The 16,757-nt window shown below is 41.7% G+C and overlaps 1 protein-coding gene across 2 annotated transcripts in view; it reads left to right on the forward strand.

Annotated features, from left to right (window-relative positions):
• The window catches only part of MARCHF1 (membrane associated ring-CH-type finger 1), a 293,848-nt gene that overhangs the window by 271,492 nt on the left and 5,599 nt on the right, over nucleotides 1-16,757 (forward strand). For both annotated transcript variants that reach the window (XM_011235504.3, XM_034661416.1), the window contains one exon: nucleotides 7,143-7,290. In XM_011235504.3, the coding sequence (XP_011233806.2) occupies nucleotides 7,143-7,290 (148 nt within the window). The remainder of the gene's footprint in view (nucleotides 1-7,142; nucleotides 7,291-16,757) is intronic.

Here is a 16,757-nt window from a genome sequence, read left to right on the forward strand (position 1 = left end):
CTTTCCATTTATTTGGGATGTTTGAGTCCCTTCAGCTTTTTATAAAAACTGTCACCCAGAACAGTATTTCTTTGGGAAGTCTTAACATAACATTTTTAATTGAATCTCCAAACAAAAAGAATGAAAACTAACTGGGGCATATATCGCAACCTGTGATGTATTTTTTTCAATCCTAACAGAAAAGAAGCTATCATTGCGCAGCCTTTTTTTTTTTTTTTTTTTTTTTTTTTTTTTTTTTTTAAAGGTTTTATTTATTTATTTGACAGAGACAGAGACAGCCAGCGAGAGAGGGAACACAAGCAGGGGGAGTGGGAGAGGAAGAAGCAGGCTCACAGCAGAAGACTGATGTGGGGTTCGATCCCATAACACCGGGATCACGCCCTGAGCCGAAGGCAGACGCTTAACCGCTGTGCCACCCAGGCGCCCCTGCGCAGCCTTTTGAATGATTCTACCTAGTTTATGCAAAATAAATTACCCATTTACCTTCCTTTGTACAAATAGTTAACAAAAACAGACTGTATTTCCTTGCTATGAGATTCATTACTCAGGAAAAAAAAAAAAAAACCTATTTGTACTTGGAAAATAGATGGGGACGGGTGGCTTTGACTGCCTTAATTCTGTATGAACAAATCCCAGCTCATCCTTTCTTCATCCCTCAGTGATGTTATCAATATGTTGCATTTATCTAGAAGGTAAAGACTATTGAAATGTAATCGGATATGGTGCTGCAAGTTCCAAGTTATGATAGTCACTAACGTTTATTGAATTCTTGTTAAGTACTTGCTACTGCTCTGCACTTATATGCATTAACTCACTTCATCTTGACCCTGTGAAGTAGGTACTGTTCTTACCATGATTTACAGGGAAGCAAATGGAAGGACAGAGAATTAAAATAACTCACCCAAGATCACACAGCACTTAGTGGTAGAGTCAGAATTTGAACCCAGAGCCCTCATTTTTTTAAGTACCCCTTGAAGCAAGTACCCCTTGAATCCCAGACACAGTAAACCTCATTCCTCAGTGCTGGATTCAGCCTTCTGTTGAAGGACAAGTTTGAATCATGGACACTTTCTGACTTGTGTCAGGTAATGAGCACCTTACTAATCAGTGAGCTTGACCAACTATCCACCCTCCACATCTCAACCTGGTTGTCTTGTTTCCCTTCTATCATCAGGTTTGTAGTAAATATAACTGAAAGAGGGACGCCTGGGTGACTCAGTCAGTTAGGCGCCTGCCTCTGGCTCGGTCATTATTCCAGGGTGCTGGGATGGAGCCCCACATCAGGCTCCCTGCTCAGTGGGGAGCCTGCTTCTCCCTCTGCCTCTGCTGCTCCCCATTTGTGCTCATTCCCTTTCTCTCTGACAAATAAATAAACAAAACCTAGTTTTTAAACTTGAAGAGGTCACAGTTTTCTTCCAGTGTTCTTCTATCCATTTTTAAGACAGAAATGATTTACCAAGGCATATCTGTGAACTTGGGGATTCCTGAAGGTCTCAAGAGTTATGCGTCATAAATGTAAAGAGTCCGTTGTTTGGTTCTCTCCCATAGTATTTGAATTATATCTAAGAAAATTAGATTTTAATGTATTTTCATGTACCATAACACTAATTTGAAAATTAAAATTAAAAATGAAATAGTTTGTTTAGTGATTCATGAGCTGACACTGAATTATTTCATTTCAAACAAATTCACTAATTTTGTGATTTTTCATTCAACCTGAAATATTTACAGCACAGCCAGGTAACCAAACTGGTTTGTTGATTTCCCTTTCCTGGACTGCTAATTAGTTTATGACAGGGAGTGGCAAGTGCTCTTTCTAGTGTAGATGCCACTGAGGTCACCATACAACTCTGCCAAGTGTCACGAGGCAGGTGCTTCTCAAGATCCACCTTGCATTGGAATCATGGTAGGGTTAGTTTAAACACAGACCGTAGGGCCCCACCTCCAGAGTTCTGATTCAGTAAGTCTGGTGTGGGACCCAAAATAACTGCATTTCCAATGTTAAAAGCTCAACTCAGGCATCTTAAAAATTTTAAGAGATCATGTGAGCAAAACTCAGTTTGAGTCAGGCAGTACAAAACCAGAAATGGCTGGGAGCTCTTTATCCATAGGATCCAGGGGAGAGACTTATACAGAGAAAGTGCAGAAGCAAAGAAAGGTAGTCATTTCATTGGCAGTAGCTCTAAGTCTAGTTGGCTGCTTGTGATTGGTTATCTTTATGTTTCCATTTCTGAGCCTTCAGGCATGCATAGGCTTAGATTTTGGTTAGCATAGGTAGGCTGCCGTGGCATTAGAGCCACCTCAGCCCGATGGCCTCCTTGTTTAATTAATTTAACATTAACAAGTCCCAAGCTGATGCTTCTGGGGAACACTTTTTTAGAACCACTGCCCTAGGAAACATTTGTAAATACAGAGAAGAGACGATGGTTTCAGGAAGGGGGGTTGTGGCTGTCAGGGTCGTGGAATGTACAGGCTTTCAGTTATGGAATGACCAAGTCACCGGGATCATAGGTACAGCACAGGGATGTAAGATAGTCAATGACACCATAATAATGTTGTAGGGTGACAGATGGTAGCTACGCTTGTGGTGAGCAGAGGGTCAAGTATAGACGTGTGAATCACTCACTACGTTGTACACCTGAACTAATGTAACGTGTCAACTATTCTTCAGTTATAAAAAAGAAGAACCACTGCCCCACACCAGTAGGCCCTCTAGAAACTTCACCAATACTGTAAGCCTCAGAACTTTTGTAGGGTTTATTTACTATCCCTGGGCACAATATTATCTTACTAAAGCATGCAGAGAATGTAATAAACTTTAGATGTGCTGTCCTGGATATTATTTTCACTCACATGCAGTAGAACTCAACCATATGATAAGTAGGTTCAGAATATTTTACGTTTCATGACAGGGAGTGACAGGTGTGGTTTTGCATTCATGCTGGGTTGCTGATATGACCAGGAAGAGAGCTTGCTCAGTTGGCTGGCTGGGAGCTCCTGAGTCTGGCTGCAGGCAGGGAAACTCATCTTGGTACTCCTACGATATGGACCTGGCGCCACCTGCTGGTAGCTATTTGCTCCCTCATTCTCTAGATTTGCTGATGATTCTGGTTTCTATGGCTGTTAAAAAAGTTAGAAAATGCAGTTGGAACTATGTCATGGAAGAAAAGGAAATGGATTTAGTAAAGCAATCCCCAGCGTGTGTGTTTTGATATTGTGCAAATGAACTGCCTTTATTCTTCACTGATACAAAGATTTTTTTAAAAAAGCATTCTTATTGGATGGTATTTCTTAATTTATATTTTAGGACAGAATATGAATACAAGTCATTGAAACTAGAAAACTGCACAAAACTGCACACTTTGATTTAGCTAGCATAAATGGAAAATTTCACAGAAACGATGTTTGCATCAATTTATACCCCAATTTGGAAGTCTTCAGAAAAAAATCGAGTTGTATATTTCGAAGTGAATAACAGAGTTCTGCTCAATTCTTTATATTGTTGAGGGGTTTTGGTAAGCGACCAAAGGGCAAGAACAATAAAACAGGTACCAGAGACCCAGAGATTGTAAAGCCTACAGCATGCTCCCAGACCACCCATGTGGAACTGGCTTGGCCCACATTAGCTTATGCCCCATTTTGAAAGAGTGAAAGAGGACTTGCTGACGGATGGGGGGCAGACAGGGGAGCTGGTAGCCTGAAGCCTCGTAGAAAGTGGGGTGGTGTGTTGTGGTGCATGGCTGTCCCTTGTGCCTCAGGGGAGGGAAAGGGAGCTGCTGGCTTCTCAGTTCCACCAGCTTTCTTGAGTCCACTTGGAGACACATGTGTCCTCTTGGAACTGGAGACTTCTGAATCATCTGAAGAGGAAAGGCCATGGCCCGCTGCCCTACTGTGGCAAGGCGGAAGTGAGGCTGCTCCCTTGGCGGACAGCTGGGTGTCCTCAGTGACGCAGCAGGGGTTAATATTCTCTGCTCGCCCCTGGGCAAGGCCAACCCTGGGTTCTCTCCTAAGTGCAGGCTGAGAATTTGCATTTCGAACAAGCGCCCAGGGAAGGCTGACACTGCTGCTGAGCGCGGGCTACCCTGACACCTGACAGGGGGAAGCTCTCATCTTTCGGATCTCCCTTCAGAGAGACCCCAGTGGTGCACATCGTATTGGGCTCGGGTGGACCTCAGCACACATGGCTTCGTACAACCGGACAAGGCACAAAGGCTGTGTGCATCTGGACAGATTATCACTTTCCTGTCACAGAATCTTTGGCGAATTTTTAAATTTCGGCATCCCAAATATTAAATCAGAGCCCCTTCATGACATCTTTGTTAAACTTAAGACTTCTGTCCTTGCCCTCTCGATCCATTCCTCAGTGTGAAGCCTTGCAGAACATATTCAAACTTTGGCTCTAAAGGTGAAAACACAAGGAGATCAATGAACATTTTACAAAGGACACGGATTCCTCTTGGCGCTCTGAGCGGAATATGGGGTGCAGTAATGTGATCGTTAGGGAGAGGGCGCTGTGGCATCACATTTACTTGTGTGCTGGCTCTTGAATTCCCGAACAGTCCCTGTAAGAATTTATAAGGGAAAGCAGAAGAGTCTGACGGTCCGTTTACACTTCACTTCACCTTAAAATGCTACTGAGATCAGGAAGTGACAACTTAGGAGAGTCTGTTGTCTGGAAGCAGAAGGAGTCTTTACAAATGGCTTGGTCCATCCCTGTCAGCCCCATGGATATTTCTTTCTTTGAGGCTCATTACATTTGAAGAATGTGTTTCAGCCATTCTGTCAAAATGCTCCTTAGATTTAAGAAGACACAATTCTTAAGGTTCTTTTACAAGCCAGTTTTGAAAATGACGGTTGATTTGGTCTAGATATTCTGTTTACCGAAGGTATTTTCATCCACCTGGAACATTTAGGAAATTTGAACACGTAAAACCACTTTTCTGCTCCATCCTGCATTTTTTATTTGGTCACATTGGCTATAAAGGTAATTCACAAAAATTATTAAATCACAAAATGCTATTGCCAAGTGATAATATTCTATTTTATAACTATAGAGTCTATGCAGATGAACATGACAACAAATCAATGATAAAAAGGAATTTTAAAAATCCATCTTTCACAGATATGGTGTGAACTTTTGATAAACGCCAAGATACACATACTAAAATCTTCAGTTCAATGTTGATTATTTCAAAATAGATCCTAGATTGATGCACCTGGTTTTCTCAGAGCCACATTACCAAGATTTTTCCATTATTTATTTGGAATAATATATAAAACATAGTTTAAGGAAAAAGAAAATACAAGATGAAGTGTGAAATTTTTAATTGGCTCTAACAGCCCCTTACAAGAAAAACTGTATTGATGATTAGCCAGTAGGAGGGGAATGGATGGTGTTTGGAAATGAAGCATTTATTTCTCTAAAGTGTTTACCAAACTTTCTGGAGCATTGTGATCAGACATTAAGTATTATGCCTTCTTACAAATGAAATTATAGGATCTTAATTGTCAGACTGGAAGGGAAGTTAGGAAGTAACCATTTAATTCTTTTATCAGGAATTGCATTTGAAAGCCAGTAGCAGAGTCCTGAGAAACAATGGCTCAATCAGACAGGGTTTTATTTTCCTTGCATATCAGTGGGCATCCAGAGATGCGCCGCTGCTCATGGGACTGAGGTCTCTCCAATTCTCAAGACTTTTCCTTGAGGTTGCAAGCTGGCTTTTGGGACTCCTACCATTAATTATGAATTCCAGGCAACAAAGAAGAGAAAATGAAAGAAAGGAAGAAGGGGCTGGGCCGTTCCTGTATCGGGAAGACAAAAACTCGATATCCCAGTTGACAGCCATCTCATCTCATTGGTGGAAACCAGTCATTGCCCACCTCCGCCAGAGAAGGTTGGAAAGGAGCTTTTAGCTGGACACAATGCCAGCCCTCACAGAATGAGTCTGTTGGTGAAGGATAAAGGGAAGAATGTATCCTCCTCCCAAAGCTCTCTGTCACAGCCTCTGCCACATCTGCATCTTATGGAGATGAGGCAACTGGCCCAGAGACGTTAAGCAACTTCACCCATGTCCCAAGCAGGTGGCAGAGCCAGGACTTCCGGAGCATTAACATATGCCCTCCTGCCGTCGACGAAGCTGTACACGGAATTACATGTGGGGATGGATGGGAAAGGAATGGGGCCCTCTGAAGTTCTCAAGATTTTGCTTTAGTGAGAGCATAATAAGAATGGAAAATATCATGATTTCTTGATAGGTTGGCACATCAGTTCACCTCCAATCACATCACAGGGATTTGATTTCCCTGTAGAAATAGTGCAAAGAAAACGAAACACACAATTCCTAACACAGAAATGAAGTGATACCCTATCTGTCAAGGCATGCAAATGTTGAGAGTCTGTTTCTCCAAAATAAATAATGGACACATTCCCTCATATAAACCTTAACTCACTACTGTAAAAATTGTGGCCCTCCTCCTCTCCTGGGAGGGAGCAGCCCTCTATTTTCTGAGGCGTGTGACCAAGGGAGAGTGATTTTTGAGAGTAAGGGTAGTAGCAAATCAAGACTGTGCTTGAAGGGATGATTTTCTCCCATTGCCCAGATGACAAAATGTGTTCTCTAGGACAAGGGCTGTGAGCAGATGGTGACTTTCTCTCACAGTCATTCAGCCATTCAAACACTTGTTAATGTACACATTCAAGAATGCAACACTGTATCCAGTTAAGCATTCATCCAAGAAGAGATGACTTATTACTACTTATAATCTAGTACCACAAAGAAGTGATATGCAGAAACCTGAAAGGAAAATGTTTTCTAAAAATTGTACAACAGTAAAACTATCCCATCTGTGTTACAGGCAAGGAAACTACAGGCTAGCAAAACAGAAATTACTTGATTTAATCTGTTCAGAGACTAGGAAAATATTTGTCTTCATTTTAATATATATTTAAGTTATATATAACTCCTGGGGTTATGATTCCGTATCTTTCCCAACACAAAGAATTACTTGAATGTTGTCGTGTGGTGTGAAATCGTGGATATTTTATGTTTTTCCTCCATTCATGGTCTGTGTCTGGGATATAAATGGGGAGCAAAGTTCCCTAGCTAGAAACTCAGTGTTGTGTGATTCATTTATGATTGCAGTGGGAGAAACTACAGATGACCACGAGCGAGAGGAGGAAAATATTCTGCTCTGTCACGTTCCATGTCATTGCGATCACCTGTGTGGTTTGGTCTTTGTATGTATTAATAGATCGGACAGCGGAGGAAATCAAGCAAGGCAACGATAATGGTAAGAACACGTCTCTTTTCTTTTTTCTCCTCTTGAATTCTCTGATGACACCAGAGGTGGGTGGGGAACCTATTTCCCTGTGTGATACATCAGCAAACACCTGTACTGGCAATTAAGTCTTCTCCGATTACGTTATAAATCCTCGGATCGAATATCTAGGGCTCTCCGGCTGAGATGTGAGATTGATCAAGTCCATTAAACCTTAGCAGGGACAACTATGGAGATGTCACACATCACTTCAGGCTTTTCAGGAGCCGAATAAGGATCCTGTTTGGCCTGATGTGAAAGGCAAACAAACAGTTGTGAGAGTAGAAGGTTTTTTTCATTTTATTTAATTCACTCCAGTTCTTGCTTCTTTTAAAACATGAGTAAGATGATAGTCTAGTAGAGAATGTGTTGTAGCATATTAATTAGTACCATATAATTTGATTGAGTACGTTAACACTATGGTTTGAAATTTTGGCCAGCCTAAGTTTAATTGTGAAGGATGATGTCAAGTCTGCAAGGAAAGCCATTTAAAAATCATTAAGGCAGATTCTAACAACTGAAATGGGTAGTTTATTTAAAGTGGAGGGAAAAATAGATGGTTTATTTTCACTTTTGAAGGTACTCAGCTCTATTTCTCAACAGGCTCTATCTACTTCTGCATGTGGCCTAAATCAAAGCTGGTAAAATAAGTGAGAAAATATTACCCGAATCACACCCCACTTCACCCGAAAAAAAAAAACAACAACCAAAAAAAAGAAACCAAAAGAAAGAAATAGATGACAGGAAATAAGGGAGATGAAGTGAGGGAAAGAAAGAAGGAAAAGAATATTAATAGGGAAAGTTTTGTTATTCTACATTTCTTTGTCTGGATTCATTAACAGCAGAAGGGACGGATGTTCGGTTCTCACGCTTGCCCGCATGGTGGCAGCAGTGAGCACCGGCAAGCGCTCTCCTGGGCGCTGGATGAAGGGACTGTGAGGACCAGTCTGATGCGTGGGGATGTGGTTTATGGTGGGGTGTGTGTGTGTATGTGAATTGCAGTTCTCGCTCTCCTCTTCTGAATGAGAATAAAAGCTAGAAAAACAGGTGGGGCGAGGTTTCATTGTTTTTTTAGTTCAATATTACTTTGGCCTTACAATTAATACCAAACTAGACTGTTTACAAATACATTGCATTATTCCTGAGATACTGGATTTAAAAATGTCTATTACAACCCTATTAGATAAGTTCCCTGAGGATAAGACCCCCGCCTTTTGTTAAACCCACGTCCCCTGTAGTTACAGGTGCTGGCCCAAGCTAAGTAACAGAAAGTGTGCCATAAACACGGCAGTCATGCATGTATAGAAAAACAAAGACGTGCCCCACCACCATGCCCACCTGAGCACACCCAGCATAGGCTCCTAGGACTCAAGTTTTTTCCTAGCCATCAAGGGCAGATCTGACAGCCAGAGACTTAATAGCTTTAGATGTCTGATTTAGGGTTCAGTGACTGAGAATCGTCTGTCAGCCCCGGTGTAGCTTGCCTTCTCCCAGTGGTCACCCTGACGTGAACTGGCCGAAACAGCCTGCAGAGCTCCTCGGGTCTCCTGTAGCCACATGCGGGGGAAGGAGGATTGAAGGCACCTCTCCTAGACATAACAAGAAGCAATCTTGCGTCCTTCCTATGTAGACACTTCAGAACCTCTCTCTTACATTCATTCACTCAGTCCCACTTCTGAGACATGTGAGTGAACATTTATCCTACAATGAACATGACTATCTCAACTTCAGCCACCAGAGTCTCCAGAACCCAAGAAACCCATGGCCCCAAGCTTTCTTCCATTTCTTTCACACCGCCTGCTCATTCTCTAGCCCCCCGGACACCCAAGTCCTCAGTTGTCATTTCCATGCTGATAACCAAGCCACAGATTTATCTCCAGCTCTTATTGCACTCCAAATCATGCATCTACCTACTGAACTTCTCCATTTAAAGGTCTTCCAAGCACCCCAAACTCAATGTGTCCAAACTTATAATCTACTACCACTGCCCACCCTAACACCTGTGGGAGAGGCGTTATTAACACCCGATACCAAACCCATTCGGGTTTTCATTCCTCATCTCCCTCTCCCTCACTGCCACCTTGTCAATCACCAGATACTATTATTCTCCTTCATAGGGCTCTGGAATCTGTCATGTGTCTCCTTTCCCATTGCTCTCATCCTTCTGCAAACTATCCTATCTTTTACTTGAAAACTGCAACAACTTCTTTACTGGACTTTCTCCACTTCTGCCCACCTTTAACCCATGCTCGATAATGAGCCAAACCCTGTGGCAAGTGGCCCAGTCAACACTGTTGAAGGAATGATGCCTCATACCCACACTTTCCTATCTCTTTTTTTAGAATTTTTCTTCAAAATGTTTTTGTTTTTTCATTTCTCAGTTCTGGGTGGATGCAGGATTTTAGAACAGAGTCTCCCAATGAATTGTCACTCAGGCCTCTCAGTCAGATTTCCCAAAAGAAAAGCTTGAATAATAATCAAAGGTTGGCTTTATCTGTCTATCTATCTACCTATCATCTATCTATCTAGTCAAAGGTCAGCTTTCTACTGTACACTTTTAAAAAGTATTTTCAGTTTCTTAAAAGCAAGTGAAAATGAGATAACTTTTATGTTTGGTGTTCAGAGCTTTTGAATTACGAAGCAAGATATTTATCAGGAAGCAGTGCTGGTGACCATCCCTACAGAATCGCTGGTCAGGGGGACAGCTCTTAACTCGGGTAATTTCAGGTGGAAACTGTAGTGACTTCCACAAAGGGAATCATCTGTACTTATTTCAAACTGTACTTAAAGCCTGACTTCCCAAAGCACACACTTATGGGGAGTGTGGGCATCTGCATGAGCTGGTATTATGTTCATCTTCCTTTGGCACTGGGACTGTGAGTGCTGAACCTGAATTTACTTTTAAAATTTGAAAAGACTGCTTAATTTAAAAGTCAAAATATTTTAAATCCACCCTGAAAACCTTCAAAAACATTTGAAGAGGAACAAGTTGTCCTTTAACCCAAATTGAGGTTGAATATAAAACAGCAACATTTTTTGAACTGCAATAACAATACTGCAGAGAAAAAAAATTCCTCATGTGCTTTTAATGGTTATTCTTTAAGATTAAATAAGCCTGCTGCCCCGACAGCTCTCTCACTTTTCTATCACCTGTAATGACAAAAAAATCAAAAATCAGAGTCTTGGTACTTGAAACTTTAACACCCTCGATTACCCATTGCTAACTCTAATTTGGGGGAGCAATGCTCCTCCTGCCTTACCTTTACATACTCGAGAAAAATGCTCCCATATACTATTCATGTGTTAAAAGCGAAACACAAAAGTACAGACCAAGAAAACACAATTTATACTATTGGAGAAACTGTCGGGGCAGATTGGTTTTTAATGGAGGTATAGCTGATGTATAATATGTTTCAGGTGTACAACAGAGTGACTGGACAATTCTATACATTACAAAATGCTCACCACAGTTAAGGGCAGTTACCATCTGTCACCATATAAAGCTATTACAGTATTACTGACTGTGATCCCTACGTTGTACTCCCATCCCCATGACTTAATTATAGCTGGGAGTTTATACCTCCCCTCACCTACTTCAACTTTCTCCCACCCCACCCCCTCTGGCAACCAGTTTGTTTTCTGTATTTACGAGTCTATTTATGTTTTTTTGTTTGGTTGGTTGGTTTTGTTTTTTAGATTCCACATAGAAGTGAAATCATATGGCAGGTGCACATTTTGTTGGCCCAGGACTATGTAAATGTATACACCACAAGGCACTAACATAACAAATTGCTTTTTTCACCTGCCTGACTCACTTGTGAGCCTCTAAGTATCACCAGGGCAGGGGCCATGCTTCATTATTCAGAGAGCACTTAGTATTGGTTGCTAGCTCTGGCTGACCCAGCAGATGAGAACTATGGCTAGTGCCATACTCGTTTGCTGTTAACATCTGCTTTGAGTAGGTGTAAAAATCACTTCCCAGCAATCCATATAATGTTTTCCTTTTGAGCACTGTTGTTTAAGCATTCCTTTTTATATGTAATTATACGTGCTGTTATTGTTAAGCCAAATATGATAAACACTGGCTTGAACTCCTTGTCAGAAGGCCAGGGTCTAGTTCTGCCTTGGTCATGGACTAGTTACCTTGAATCAAATAATCACTCTGACACTCAGATTCCTCATTTGTAAAACCAAGTTGGACTGAATACCCTTCAAAGGTTCTTTCCGATTCATTTTTCAAAGACACCATGAACTGAAACACTGTTTATACAAATACTGCATATATATTTGTATAATTTATATATATTTATATATTTTGTTCTATTCCTATTTATATCTATTTATGTATTTGTATCTTTACTCACAGTGAATATTACCATTAAAACAAGTTAAGGAACATGTTACAAATATGTGGTTACATATCCAACCAGAGAGAAGCAATGAGGACTAAAGGAGAAAACAGCCTCCCTAGTCCCACTGCTCACACACACCCTTACACAAACACATTTTATAACTCTGCATAACCTAAGCACCCAGCCAAAAATATCCCAACTTACCGCTTAGATGCTTTTTCTAAATATATATTGTCCCTGCAGCTGTTAAATGAGACAGGTTCTCTTCTGTTTAAAAGTCTTTTTAGACACATGCCAGGTGTCTCCAGTTACATGATGTGCTACATAAGATATGCAGAATACTCTGAGAATTCCAGTTTAAAAGCTGAAAGAGATTTAAGAGATCACTGTTTTAAAGACGAGGAAGGAAGTAATTTGCCTCATCTGCAGCTTTATTACAAACACGCACCTGGGAGCTTGTGGTTTACCCAATTTGACTCCAAGAGAAAACAAAGAAGCAAGATATGGTGGCCTTGCATGTGTTCCTCCAATGGAGCGAGCTGGGAAATATATTTTCTGAGAAACAATATAGCTGATAGTAAATGAGCCTGAGTCTGAAAGCGGATACATCCCAGTTCACAAACCGTTGTCCTTATCGTCTGGAAAGCGTGGCATCAATGTCCCCTAACAAATAACATAGTTGCCACTTAAACATTTCAGGACCTTTCAGTTGATTTTTGGTGAGACTTCTGAGCTTTTCTCCATGAAGGGAATTAGCAAGTGGGAAGCATGCCCAGAGCCACAGGGTGAGGGGGTGTTGTGCTGACTGAATACACTGGCCTGCCTGGTAGCTGAGCGGACTTTGTTCTCTCCTGGTTCTGGAGGTTTTTGTTGCCTGGAGTCCAGATGGGGCATCCAAAGGTTGAAGCCCACTGAAGTTAGAAAGGTCTTAGTTAGGCACCAGGGAAAACTTTGCTCTTGATCTACGACTGCGACCAGCCAAAGATATGCAGCACTTAGATCACTCAGGTAGCAACGATAACTTACAGAGCACTTTCCATGTCAAGAACTATTCATGTAATCCACACTAACAACCTAGTGATGCAAATACTACTATTACCTTCATTTTTAAAGACAGATCAGTTATCTTTTGCCGGATAACAAACTATCCCCAAACTTACTGATGTCAAACCACACGCATCATTTCACTCCTAATTCTGCAGAACAGTTGGGCACTGCTCCTGGCTGGAGCCGGACTGGCTGCTCTCTGCAGGTTCAGCCCTGTGTCTGCAAACAGCCGGCACCCGGACTGGCTGCTGTATCATCAAGACTGGCTTCCTCTCCCTGTCTGGCGGCAGGCTTGCAAACAACCGAGCTGTGTTTTTCATCACACAGGCTTGATGGCCCTGCCTTCTTCACATGGCAATTCGTGTTTTAAAAAGTAGAAAGAGAGCAAACCACACACACACAATGTGAACACTTTTGAAGTTTCCGTTGTGTCATATTTGCTGTTGTCCTGTTGGCCAAAACAAGTCATGTGTGGCCATAGCCACAGTCAAGGAGAGAGGGGATGGAAACCAAAGGACCGGGGGCGCCTGGGTGGCTCAGTCGTTAAGCGTCTGCCTTCAGCTCAGGGCCTGGTCCCAGGGTCCTGGGATCGACCCCTGCATCAGGCTCCTCTGTTGGGAGCCTGCTTCTTCCTCTCCCACTCCCCCTGCTTGTGTCCTCTCTCTTGCTGTCTTTCTCCCTGTCAAATAAATAAATAAAATCTTTTTTTAAAAAAAAAGAAAGAAACCAAAGGACTGGGTTACAGGGAGGCATGAGCCTAATGGAAGCTGTTTTTGAACAAGCTACCAAAGATGTGAGAACTGAGACCAAAGAGAATACCAGATAACAGGCTCTCAATACCTCAAGGAAATGAAACAGCTATGTGAATTAGGATGGATGAAGATGTAAAGACTGAAGTGGCTGATTGTTACGAATAAAACCCATAATCCTCGGGCCGCCTGGGTGGCTCAGTCTGTTGAGTGTCTGACTCTAGAACTTGGCTGAGGTCTTGCCCTTGGAGTTGTGGTGAGTTTGAGTCCCATGTTGGGCTACTTAAAACAAAACAAAACAAACAAAAAAAAAACCATAATCCTCAAGAATGAGTGGGGTTTGTACATGGGAAAACAGCCTTTGAGAAGCCATTAACCATAATAAGGGATATATCCTATTGGGGTTTGGTCTGCAAAGAAATTGAGTAAAAGTTTAAATTATTTGGGATTTGGGTATCTCTTAGCCAGGAAGGAGAGGGCTTCTGGGAGTGAAGATGAAGAAATAGTGATTGTAAAGGAGATAAGAGGCTGTTGGTGGCAGTGGTCCTATTTATCAATAAACTCTAGTCCCAGGTTCCTGAAGGGGAAATGCCCTTAAACAGTCCCAGCCCACATCTCCTTACCCAAGCCCAATGGAAAATGCAGTGAGGAATATCAGGAAGAATTTTTTATGTGAAAAAAACAATTTACAAATTGTATTCTTTCATTCATTTTTATTTTTTTATCCAAGTTCTATAAAGTTACTTTTACCTAGAGTCCCCAGTTTTCCTCTCTGGCTTGCTAGAAAAATCTTGCACAGACTCAGAATCCCAAGAGCCTATGATGAGCTGAAAGGTACATTTGCTTTTCTTCATCTACGGTACATTTACTTGCTCTTTAAATATCAATTTCCCTACAAATTGTGGGCTGGTTTCTGTGGCCCTGGTAGCACTGCACATTCAGGCAGACACAATGTGCCATTTTGATGCATCTAACTCTACTGTAGGAAGTCTTCAATATCATATCACAGGACAAATCTACAGACCATCTTACGCCTTTCACAGAAAACCTATTAGCATGCCGATTGTCTGGGGACAGCAGGGAAGACAGTGTGGCCCTCCAGGACCGCATCATATACATGCAATTATAGAAAGGAGGCTGGAAGAATTTAATCATACGTTGAGACTGCTTGAAAATTTATTGCCTGCTCATGTAGGATTGGCATGACAATATGAACAGTGAATGAGTCAAATTGATCGATTATGAAGGACAAGAGAAGACTTCCATTTCCTTAAAAATGGTTGTGGACAGGGATGCCTGGGTGGCTCAGTTGGTTAAGCATCTGTCTTCAGCTCAGGTCATGATCCCAGGGTCCTGGGACTGCTTCTCCCTCTGCCTGCCGCTCCCCCTGCTGTGCTCTCTCTCTGACAAAAAAATTAAATCTTTTTTTTTAAAAAAAAAAGAAAGAAAGAAAATGGTTGTGGACAAAATACCTGCTTCTCCAAGCTCCTTCAATTCCTGCCCAAGAATTTCTAAGCAGTGTTTCCCATTAATGTTTAGAGAAAAGGGATGCAGACAGTTTCTTCCTAAACCTACAGAAACTCCTGAAGAAAGATTCCCAAGCACAAAGGAAGAAGTACATACAATCTCTGAGAAATGAACAGATGGGAGAATTGCCTCAAGTTGGATTTTCCAAATTCCTCTTCCAAACTGGGCCGGTAGAAACAACTTTGTGCTCTTGGCATTGCCAAGTTCAGGTTACAGGTTCAAATATGTATCAGTAAGGACAAAGAACTCCTTGTTTACACAAACGAGCCACAAGGAACAAGATTTTTGCCTTCTCTTTTCTTCCACCCTTCCTTATTGTGGACATTCTTTCTTCTTTACATAAGATAGCACAGAACTAGTCCAACAAGGTTGAATATGAAGACAATTTTCTGAGTCTCAATAATAAGGAGGTAAACATTATCTTACCAATGGAAACATTCTCAGAAATCCACTTAACCCCATGTTGTTAGCATCTCTTCTCACAACATCCTTATAGTGAGTTTTCCAAGGTAAAATCTTACAATTGCTCAATAGTATCTTCATAGAAAATAAAAATCTTGCCCACTTAGTCAAAGGCAAAGAGGAAGATCAGGCTTTCTCTAGGAGAAGATGGTCATGTGAACAAGGGCTTCTGGATGTGGGGCAGGGAGATACTCTGTGCTCTAAACTTTGTCAGTGAATATACAGAGGGCCTTGACTTCCCAAACATATGAAGGAAGAATGACTGAGGCAGAAGAAATTGATTCAGAGAACCTTGTGAAAGAAAGTGGACAGATCAGACTGTCTCCCAGAAGTGGCAGAGAAAACGGCTGGTTACTCACGGCCCAGATTCTCAGGTATATTCTGGGTTCTGGTTACTATTTCAGGAAAGAGGGGTAGGGCAGGAGTGGAGTCTTCTTCAGACCATCCACCCAAGGAAGCATAGCTTCTGGACAAGTGAAGAAAGGCTGGCACCTCTGGTTATATTGAAAAGACTGAGGCAAAGCAATGCAACCTGGAACTTCAAAAGCTTTCATTCATCCTTGAAATATCTACCGAGCAAGGCACTGCAGAAAACAAAGACCAACCAGACATGAATTCTGTGCTTGTCAAGATTATGGTGTGGCAAAGTAAAAATAACTCATTAGAAAGTTAGGTCATGCCACAAGTGGAAGAAATAACATGAAACTGTGGAAGTGCTGGAATTTATTACCAGCTAGAAGATGCTCCTGAGCTGGGTTTTGTGGGACAGGTAGACCTGCAGAAACAGGGACGCAAATCCCAGAGAGAAGAAATATCATGGACATTTCCTCAGAAATGGAAAACCTCCAGGCACTTACTGAGAACGGCCGGTAGTGTGATTTAGCAGACAGAGGGGAAAGTTAGATGTAATTCATGGGGACTTCTCCCCCCCAAATGGGAGATAAAGTGCATGTTTTCTCCAGCTTATCTGTGGTTAAAACATTCCAAATACATAGAAACTACTGATTGATATAGTAGCCAAGAGCAAAAATCCTTCAAATTTGGAGAACTCCAAGACATCTGATTTGTACATTGAATCCTCCCTGCCATTTCCTAATAAATGAAGCTTAAGTGATGGTCTTCTACAAAAATTCTCAACCTGGGCACTACTGACATTTTGGACCGGATAATTCTTCATTGGGGAGCGCTATCCTCTACACGGCAGGGTGTTTACACAGCATCGCTGGCATCTGTTGACTGAAAGTCAGTAGCACCCTACCCCAACATGAGGTATAACAATAAGCCGTATCTCCAGACATTACCA

The sequence above is a fragment of the Ailuropoda melanoleuca genome, chromosome 5 (genome assembly GCF_002007445.2).
Source record: "Ailuropoda melanoleuca isolate Jingjing chromosome 5, ASM200744v2, whole genome shotgun sequence".
Lineage (NCBI taxonomy): Eukaryota > Metazoa > Chordata > Mammalia > Carnivora > Ursidae > Ailuropoda > Ailuropoda melanoleuca.